The following is a 9,960-nucleotide window of genomic DNA, read 5'->3' as shown; positions in this document are numbered from 1 at the left end:
CACACTTACGACCTTTTTAAAATCTGAAAAATCCCGAACTCCAAAACACATTTGGCTCCAAAGGTTTTTGAATCTATGGTTCCTACTTCATAGGGTTACTATAAGTATTCATACAGTGCACTTAGAGTGCCTGCCACATATTAGTAACTCAATAACTGGTGGTTATTATTATTACTATTACTGTGTCTTTTCTGAAGGCCCACCTTTTAGAAAGCTGTGAGTACAGGAACTGCCAAAATAATGACAGACACAGCAATTTACTTAGGTGAATGTGAGGGTTGTATTCTCCAGGTTATGGATATGCCTGGAGGATGGTGATGGTGAAAAGAATGTGTGACAGCGTTCTGGAAACTGAGGAGCAAAAGACTTTCGAAACAAACAAACAAACAAAAATGCATCCTAAAAAGAGAATGAAGGGACACAATTTGGTTTGAAGACCATGGGCCTGAGTGATAGGAACGATTCAGAGTATTGCAGGGTATTTCTGACTTAACACCCCAGATGCCCATGGGCCCCTCCGGAGTCCCAGTGGAATTGAAAGAAAAGAGCAAGTGACAGCTGGTCCTGGGGTTGCAGCATCCAGCTGGGAACCTCTGTAGCTCCAGGATCCAGTCCCCACCATGGCTTCGGCTCTGCGAGAGCAGATACTCTTGCAGCTAACGTGGGGTAGAACTTTTGGCAGGCACTACTAGCAGCACCTCTAGTGGACATTATCAGCCTTGCCACCCTTTGGGCACCTACAGTGATCAGAGGGAGCCGAAGGAGTTTGGGAAACAGCAGTGGAGAGGAGAAGCCAGAGAAATATTATTTAGTGAACCATTTTGTGAGTCTATTTTTACTCCTAGATGGTCATGATTTGGGAAATATAAGCTACAGGCAGAAAGTAGTAGAATAAATGAAAGAAATGGAAATAAATCGTTGCGAAAAAGAAAATATGATGTTCGAGTTGTAGTCAAGTTGCTCTCAAATAGGTGCTTTCTGAACCAACAAATGCCTTAGCTCTCATGTCCAAGGGCACAGTGGAGCCTCTACTTGTGCAAGTCGGTTAGTGGTCCCTAGGAAGAGACCTTCGAAATAATAAGGCAAGTGTTAGGAAAAGGCACTTTCCAGTTCATACAAGGGCATTTGTGTTCCTCCCAAGTAAAGTAGATGTCATTTTCAAATGTGCTTCCCTTGACCTTATGTTCTTTTCTTAGCATGATTAAGGGTAGATCAACTCAAATTACAACACAGACACTTTAACGGTAATGCAGGATTATGTTAACACTCTAAGTACTTAATGATGAATGAGTCATATGTCAGACTGTGACAAAAGGCTGCGCTCTTTAAGCAGGAGAGGCCTAGTTTTGGCACATTAATTTCTGAAGCTTAAGTCCAGAGTAACTGGATTTAGGAAGTTAATCTCTATTTTACTGTAATTCCTTCTAATAGATTTTGGCCCCTTCTTTCTCTTCCCCACACTTTACATGTTGTCTGATAGACTTAAAAAAAACACACACGTAAGAGAAAATCCTTCTTACTTTGGCTAATGAGGAGAAGTTTCTGCAAGAAGACTCTCAATCCCAAGATTTTTCTTTTTTTACCGTAACAGAATTCAGGGAAAAGCCAATACTTCCTGCAAAGGGGCGTATTGGGGTGATTTAATCAAGGATGTAGCCTAGGAACCTGAATCCTGAGGAGCAAGGGAGGCATGGGAGGGCTGAGTGGGGCTGATGGCATGCAGTAGCAAGGACCCGACTTTTGGAGGGCATAGGAGACTATTCAGGTCTGGTCTGAAACTACACAGAGGACTGGGTTAAAAATGAGGTGGTTGCCAGGGCCACGAGGCTGAAATTTGGACAGGCATGAGAGCCTGGCTGGTTTCTGGAGGCAAAAAGAACTCCAGACTGAAGTTTGCAGCTGAGCACCTGCCTAGGTGTTCCAGAGGCATATGACAGTGAGGACAGAGGAGGCCATGAAGAGCAGGTAGAGGCGGAAGAGCAGGGCGTCCATCACGTGGCTGAACTGCACCCACAGCTCCACCGAGTGCTGCTTTTGGGCCTCATGTTCCCACTGGGACCTAGTCCATTCTGAGCCCCCTGTCAACTCTGCCTCCCCAGGGCCCGGCATCTGCCCTGCTGATACCTCTGGCTCCTTCACACTTACAGAAAGACAGACTCAGCCATGGGCTGCAAATGTCACCTATACAGGCAGGGATACAGGGAAGGAGGCAGGAGCAGAGAAGTGGAGGTGGGGGAAGAGGAAGTGTGACTTCCCTCACCAGGCAGGTGGGTGGGGGTGAGACCCAGGCCCTTATTTCCCCTCTGGGGCGCAGTGGGACAGCATCTCCCTGGGCTGGTGCAGTGGAGCAGCAGGAAGTAGAGCCACCGAGGCAGGGGTGGGGGATGGGTGGTGGCCACGTGCAGGTGGGTGATGAAGATGGTCTCCAGCAGGCTGTCCACCATCAGGGAGAGGCACAGGGCGAAGCAGACACCTGCAGGCAAGGGGGTCTGCAAGAGGGCCAGAGGCGCCACCTAGGATTTCTTGTTTCTTTCCCAGAGGATCTTTTTCTGGGATCCCTTTTCACTTCACCTGGTTCTGCTGGTCCCTCTCCCCATCCAACCCACACCTCGCTTTTGCTCTCTTGGTGGATGAGGACGTACTGATGACGCGTGTGATGAAGTGCCAGTGGCTGGGAGCAAGTCATTCATCATGAGCAAGAAGACGCTGTAGCCCAGCAGAACAGTCGTCTTGAGTGGGGCATAGTTCCTACTTTCCAGTGGCAGGTGGAAACTGAGGACGTCGATGGGCACCAGAAAGTTTACCACGTAGGGGCTAGGCCTGCGCCTGCATCTGATGACCACCTGGTGGGGAGGAGAGGGAGGGGCAAGTGAGGAGTAGGATGGGAGGCTATCAAGACAGGTAATAGCAAGAACTGGAATTTGTCCCAGGCCAAACTGTCTAGTAAGGAAATATTACCTCCTGTCCCTTTCACCATCCGGTCTCTCCATCCAAAGGCGTCTCACAAGGTTAGAGTCTTCCATGCTGCTTACCACTGAAATGTATCTCATTCCTTTTGGCTCAAGGTGTCAACTTTCTCCACTTAAATTTTTATTCCTACCGATGTGCTCTTAGCCAGACTGTGGAACCACCGACTTAGGTGTCACGTGCATTTTATCTTTTCATTTCTAATTGCTGTTCTCATCAAGGTCTAATCTCTAGTGACTTTGCAGGAGGACATTTGAGACCAGTGGGAGGGAAAGCAGACAGTAGCAGATATTCTGGGGTTATCAGGATTTGGAATCATAATATCCCTAAGACAGTGTTTGCTAACTCTTTCTACCATATCTTTTTAAAAATAACAAAAATTCCTGCCTTCCAAAAAGTTCTGACAGCCACTGGGGAAGGGGGAGCTCACCCTCACTGTGAATCACTGGCATAGAGGCTTTGTTTCTTCCTCAAGAGATGCTTTATTTAGTAACTATTTACTGAGTACCAGGTATTGTTTTAGTACTGAAGGTTTATCAGTGAAAAAACTGACAAAAGTCTGGGCACGGTGGCTCATGCCTGTAATCCCAGCACTTTGGGAGGCTGAGGCAGGCAGATACCTGAGTTCAGGACTTCGAGACCTGCCTGGCGAATGTGGCGAAACCCCATCTCTACTAAAAATACAAAAATTAGCTGGGCATGGTGGCGGGCCCCTGTAATCCCAGCTACTCAGGAGGCTGAAGTAGGAGAATCACCTGAACCCGGGAGGTGGAGGTTGCAGTGAGCTGAGATCACGCCATTGCACTCCAGCCTGGGTGACAAGAACAAAACTCTATCTCAAAAAAGACAAGAGTGACAAAGACCAGGCTCTGTGGTTCATGCCCGTAATCCCAGCACTTTGGGAGGCTGAGGCAGGCGGATCACCTGAGGCCAGGAGTTCAAGACCAACCTGGCTAACATGGTGAAACCTGGTCTCAGCCCCTGAGCTCACATAGAAGATGGCTTGTTCATACTGGTTAGTGGCCATGGTCACTTTTATTGCTCTTTGGTGGATACCCAGCAGTACCCACTCCCTCCTTGCTCTGAATGAGGTTCTGTGATGTATCTGAAAGCTCCTGGACGTCCTTCTCCATGCCCAGGCCCGTGTTCTTCCCTGCAAAGCAGGCCCAGACGACTCAGCCTCCCCAAATGCTCCCAAGTCCCTTGCCCAGACTGTTGGATCCCTCACTCCTTAGCATCCAGGCCCTTTTCAGCAAGATTCCTCACTGTTCCCAGCTTTCTGTCCTCTTCTCAATCAAAGCCCTCTCTCTGCCTCTCAACAGTCTACTTTAGTGAGCCCCACTAACCTGTGTAGGTGAAAGAGCTGAAGGAGAGCATGCAGCTCTGTTCATGGAAGGGGAAATAGAAGGTGTCCAGTTTACAGATGCTGACCACTCCCATTGGCTTATTGTATTTGATGTGACCTTCACTATTGACATACTAGCCATGAGACCTGCAGGTGTCTGATCCACACTGATGCTGTGTGGGAGAAGGACAGAGAGGTAGGTGCTGTGGGTTTCCCCATCAGACTTGACCTTCTTTCTCTCTCAGGTCATCCCATTCTTGAGCTCCAGCCCCACTCAGATGACTTCTTTCTTCTACCTATAATCATATTCTGGGGGTTTGTAAGTTCTTCAGTTCAGACCCGGCTCTTTTCTAACTTGAGTCTTTGTGTGTCCTTCCCTGTAGATGTGGTTTCCATTTTGCATTTTTGGCCCTGAGACTCACGACTGCTCGATGAAGACATCTGAAAGCCATAGGTTCTCAGTTGCCATGCCGGACTTCTTGATGCCTCTGCATTCATCTGGGTTCCACTGCACAAATTGAGTGTGCCCAGGCCAGGCACAGTGGCTCATGCCTGTAATCCCAGCACTTTGGAAGGCTGAGGTGGGTGGATCACCTGAGGTCATAAGTTCGAGATTAGCCTGGCCAACATGGTGAAACCCCGTCTCTACTAAAAATACAAAAATTAGCTGGGTGTGGTGGCAGGCCCCTGTAATCCCAGATACTCAGGAGGCTGAGACAGGAGGCAGGAAAATCGCTTGAACCCAGGAGGTGGAGGTTGCAGTGGCCTGAGATCACACCACTGCACTCAAGCCTGGGCAACAGAGTGAGACTCTCTTTCAAAAAAAAAAAAAAAAATTGATTGTGCTAGATCTGTAGGAAACCATGGCATGAGAGAAACATGGGTAGGGAGCTAGTTTTAGTTTTGCTCTGTCTTCTACACCTTCCCATTCCCTTTCTTCACCCATTTCTTTACTCTCCCACCACCTATCTGGTGACAGCCGTCACACTAACAAAGCCTTGTTTGTTTACCTCAGTATTCTCAAGACAGAGCTTGAGCTTGGTTCAGGATTCCCTGGGACAGAGCCACATAAGTATTGGCTCCCGTGGCCTTAGTGTATGCACCTTCTCCCTGTGCCCCTTCTCTGCCCTCCTAAACCAGCAGAATAATCAGAAAGTTTTATATTTTCATTATTGGTCTGACCATTTGACCTTGTCTAATTTATGGATATTCTCGGCTTTATCCAATATACTCTGCAAAACTGGACCTAGCAGTGGAAAAAAGGGAGGTACCCTTTTTTTCCAGAGGTACCAGAGTAGAGTAAAGGGGAAACTGAGTCTGTCATACCATATTTAGCCACAGGAATGATGTCACCAGTTGAAGATGTGAATCCTGGAAAAGCAGCTTTCATTTAGATGATTAACTCCAGGAAGGCAGGTCCCATGCCACCACCCCCTCCTTGCTCACTTTCAAGTCTGTTCCATGTGGCAATAATGATTTTTGATCTAAGCCACGGAAATATACAGGTCAAAACAATTCAAAGTACATGGAAAATATAACCAAAAAACCTAGTAAGAAGGTCTATTGGGAAAATGTTTCTTGACAAATATTCCAAAAAGAACAGATTTTACCTGCAGTAATGTCATTGCAGCATTTCTTATCATGCCTTTCCACTCCCCAGAATACAGCTCTACTTTTTAAAACACTTTTAAGTGTCATTTTTTCTCTTTTTTGAGGCAGAATCTTGCTCTGTCTCCCAGGCTGGAGTGCAGTGGCGCCATCTCGGCTCACTGCAAACTCTGCCTCCCGGGTTCAAACGATTCTCCTGCCTCCTGCCTCAGCCTCCCGAGCAGCTGGGATTAGAGGCACACACCACTATGCCCAGGTAACTTTTTGTATTTTTAGTAGAGATGGGGTTTCGCCATGCTGCCCAGGCTAAAAATAATTTTTTCAATATTTTATTGTGATAAAAATATACAACGTAAAATGTACTCTCTTAACCATTTTAAGTGTACAGTTCAGTGGCATTAAACACATTCACATTGTTGTCCAGCCACCACCCTCCATCACCAGAGCTCTTTTCTTCTTGCAAATCGGAAACTCTACACCCATTAAACAGTTAATTCCCTATTTCACCTTCTCTCCAATCCCTGGCAACTGCTATTCTACTTTCTGTCTCTATAAAATTAGACATATACACTATTTATCGTTTTGTGACTGACTTATTTCACTTAGCATAATATCCTCAAGGCTTTCCCACATTGTGGCAAGTGTTAGAATTTTGTTCCACTTGAAGGCTGCATAATATTCCATTGTAAGTACGTACCACATTTAATCTGTCCATTCATCTATCGATAGACACTTAGACTGCTTCCGAGTTTTAACTATTGTGAGTAATTCTGCTATGAATGTAAGTGTACAAATATCCTGTTTTCACTTTTTTTGGGTATTTATCCAGAAGCATAATTATTTGGTTGCATGGTAATACTATTTTTAATATTTTGAGAAACAGCCATACTGTTTTTCCACAGTGGCTACACCATTTTACATCCTCACATGCAGTGCACAAGGGTTCCAATTTCTCCACATCATCACCAACACTTGTTATTTTCTGTTTTTTTGTTTTGTTTTGTTTTGTTTTGAGACAGAATCTTGCTCTGTCTCCCAGGCTGGAGTGCAGTGGCACAATCTTGGCTCTCTGCAACCTCCACCTCCTGGGTTCAAGCAATTCTCCTGTCTCAGCCTCCCTAGTAACTGGGATTACAGGTACCTGCCACCACACTCAGCTAATTTTTGTATTTTTAGTAGAGACAGGGTTTCACCATGTTGGTCGGGCTGGTCTTGAACTGCTGACTTCAGGTGATCCACCCACATCAGCCTCCCAAAGTGCTGAGATTACAGGCATGTGCCACCTTGCCAGGCTTCTGTTTGTTTTTAATAGTAGCCCTCCTAATGGGTGTGAGATGGTATCTTATTGTAGTTTTGATCTGCGTTTTCTTAACTATTAGTAACACTGAACAAACATCTTTTCTTGTGCTTATTGGCTATTTGTATATCTTCTTTGGAGAAATGTCTTTTCAATTCCCTTGCCCATTTTTGAATTGAGTTGTTTGATTTTTTTTGTTGGAACCAATTTTACAAAATCCAATCAGAGGGCTGGGCACGGTGGCTCACGCCTGTAATCCCAGAACTTTGGGAGACCAAGGCAGGAGGATCACCTGAGGTCAGGAATTTGAGACCAGCCTGGCCAACACGGTGAAACCCTGTCTCTACTAAAAATACAAAAATTAGCTGGGTGTGGCGGCACGTTCCGGAGGCTGAGGCAGGAGAATCACTTGAAACTGGGAGGCAGAGGTTGCAGTGAGCTGAGATTGCACCACTGCACTCCAGCCTGGGTGACAAGAGCGAGACTCCGTCTCAAAAAAAAAAAAAAAAAAAAAAATCCAATCAGAGGGTCCACTGCTCACCACTAGACCACTGCAATGTTGGGTGAGGACTTACCACTTCCAGATGGCAGACAGGGTGAAGGTGATGTTGACATGTATGAGGATGCTGTAGTTGGTGACTGGACCGATAGCCTTTCTGTCAAACACTGCTTGAAAGGCAGCAGGGTCCACCCCATGCTGGCCAAAGCCTGAGCAATTGATAATTAAAGTGTTGCCCTTTCCTGTAGTGAGCAGAGACTCTGAGAGAGGAGGGCCAGGGCTGGGGGGCCTGGAGAGTGTTTCTGCATGGAGAGAAAACAGGGGGCACTGAGAGAAGCAGGTGAGCTCCTCCTTCCTGGTCCAGGAAGGGTGGGCTGGGCTGGTAGGCAAATGGTGGAAGTTGATGAGGTGAGCTGAGTCAGGGATCCATCCTTAGTGCCATTGTTTTGTCCCCATGCAAAACCTGTCCAGATGTGTACGCAAACTCAACCCTAACCGCCACTTTACAGTGTCCTGCCACGTCCTTAACAATCTCACTGCAACCTCTCCACCTTCCCCCAGGGTCCTTCTCTTGCTTACCTCCAATGTGGAGCCATGTGAGTGATGTCAGTGACAAATTTTGCACTCACAGTTCTCCGCCTCACTGTATTAATATGTCATAGATGCTAACAAATTAATGATAAGGGAGGTAATCAGGTAGGTAGTGTGAGACATATGGGATCTTAAGAAAACAAATCAATTTCAGTTTTTTCAATTTAATGAGTATTTACTGTGTCTTTACTATGTGCTGTGATTGTTCTAACATTTAGTAGTCTCCGTCACTGAGATTATCTTAAAGAATTCTCAGGCTGGGCTCAGTGGCTCACGCCTGTAATCCCAACATTTTGGGAGGCCGAGGCGGGTGGATCACCTGAGGACGGGAGTTCGAGACCAGCCTGGCCAACATGGTGAAACCTCATCTCTACTAAAAATACAAAAATTAGCCGGGTGTGGTGGCGGTTGCCTGTAATCCCAGCGACTCAGGAGGCTGAGGCACGAGATCGTTTGAACCTGGGAGGTGGAGGTTGCAGTGAGCCGAGATTGTGCTATTGCACTCTAGCCTGGGTAATAGACCAAGACTCCATCTAAAAAAGAAAGAAAGAAAGAAAGAAAGACAGAAAGAAAGACAGACAGACAGAAAGAAAGAAAGAAGAAAGAAAGAAAGAAAGAAAGAAAGAAAGAAAGAAAAAGAAAGAAAGAGAAAAGAAAAGAGTCAACTAAATGTTAGGATCCTAGGAAGAGGTACAAAGTTGTCAATGACATGAGCATCATTTTTACCATAATGAACATCCAATCATTGACTATCTAGGAATAACAAATATTAGCCTGTTTTCTCAGCTTCCCGGGAGTTACATGTCTGCTCAGCTCTTGCTCTTATTTTATGGTACCTTGCAGCAGCAGGTGGAGGATGAAGCGGAGGAGGAATCCTTTCCCATGGAACCAGCCTCTTTCCATCTTCCTCTCTTTGGCACTTCTCTGGGTACTTGATGATGATGTTAACCTTAAAAAAACTCAGACCACACCTTGAGCCCTACCTTTGAATAATACATATATGAGCTGGCATTAGCCACCTCTCTAACAAGACCCCTTGGTGACAAGAGAATGTCACAGAGGAATAACTCACCCAGTGCTTTAACTGGGCCTGAATCCAGCCTCCAAAAGTAATATGGCAAATCAGTTTGGAGAAGAGGAAGAAAAATATGTGGTCACTGGCTTCCTCATTCTTTAAAGTCACTCTGGTGCACAGTGCATCACCGAGAAGGCACGTACAGCTACCAATGCCTCTAGGTGCCACATGCACTTGTTAGACCCTGCTGCCGCCTTTCTCTCTCTTTCTTTCTTTCTTTCTCTTTCTTTCTTTCTTTCTTTTTCTTTCTTTCTTTCTCTTTCTTTCTTTTCCTTCCTTCCTTCCTTTCTCCCTTCCTTCCTTCCTTTCTTTTTCTCTCTTCCCTCCCTCCCTTCCTCCCTCCCTCCCTTCCTTCCTTCCTTCCTTCCTTCCTCTGTCTCTCTTCCCTCCCTCCCTCCTCCTTCCTTCCTTCCTTTTTTTTTTTTTTGAGATGGAGTCTCGTTCTGTCTCCCACGCTGGAGTGCAATGGTGCGGTCTTGGCTCACTGCAACCTCCACCTCCCGGGTTCAATTGATTCTCCTGCCTCAGCCTCCCAAGTAACTGTGATTACAGGCACCTGCCACCATGCCTGGCTAATT

General features: G+C 46.2%; 1 protein-coding gene across 2 annotated transcripts; it reads right to left on the bottom strand.

Annotated features, from left to right (window-relative positions):
• Positions 1 to 1,869: 1,869 nt before the first annotated feature.
• HTR3D (5-hydroxytryptamine receptor 3D) lies at positions 1,870 to 9,210 on the bottom strand. Of its 2 annotated transcripts, XM_033200970.1 has the most exons (8): positions 9,150 to 9,210; positions 5,639 to 5,688; positions 4,735 to 4,820; positions 4,310 to 4,479; positions 3,959 to 4,107; positions 2,609 to 2,843; positions 2,252 to 2,473; positions 1,870 to 2,156 (listed from the first exon to the last, which is right to left on the bottom strand). In XM_033200970.1, the coding sequence occupies exons 1-8, from the start codon at positions 9,208 to 9,210 to the stop codon at positions 1,912 to 1,914; spliced, it is 1,218 nt and encodes a 405-aa protein (XP_033056861.1). In that variant the 3' UTR covers positions 1,870 to 1,911. The 2 variants fall into 2 exon arrangements, with proteins under 2 accessions (XP_033056861.1, XP_033056869.1); XM_033200978.1 differs by lacking the exons at positions 3,959 to 4,107; positions 4,735 to 4,820; positions 5,639 to 5,688; positions 9,150 to 9,210 and having other exon boundaries at positions 4,314 to 4,454.
• Positions 9,211 to 9,960: the final 750 nt, after the last annotated feature.

Source organism: Trachypithecus francoisi, unplaced genomic scaffold (assembly GCF_009764315.1).
Source record: "Trachypithecus francoisi isolate TF-2019V2 unplaced genomic scaffold, Tfra_2.0 Lachesis_group0, whole genome shotgun sequence".
NCBI lineage: Eukaryota > Metazoa > Chordata > Mammalia > Primates > Cercopithecidae > Trachypithecus > Trachypithecus francoisi.
The sequence above is the reverse complement of the archived record's forward strand: the minus strand, read 5'-3'. Positions and strand labels throughout refer to the sequence as shown.

What these genes read in the sequence shown, in the direction of transcription:
- HTR3D (XM_033200970.1), bottom strand. Translation starts at nt 9,210, where the DNA reads ATGGAAAGAGGCTGGTTCCATGGGAAAGGATTCCTCCTCCGCTTCATC. An exon ending in CATTCCTGTGGCTAAATATG is followed by an intron (nt 4,821 to 5,638) that starts GTATGACAGACT and finishes CAATTTGTGCAG; the next exon opens with TGGAACCCAGATGAATGCAG. An exon ending in ATGAACAAGCCATCTTCTAT is followed by an intron (nt 2,844 to 3,958) that starts GTGAGCTCAGGG and finishes CCTCCCCACCAG; the next exon opens with GTGGTCATCAGATGCAGGCG.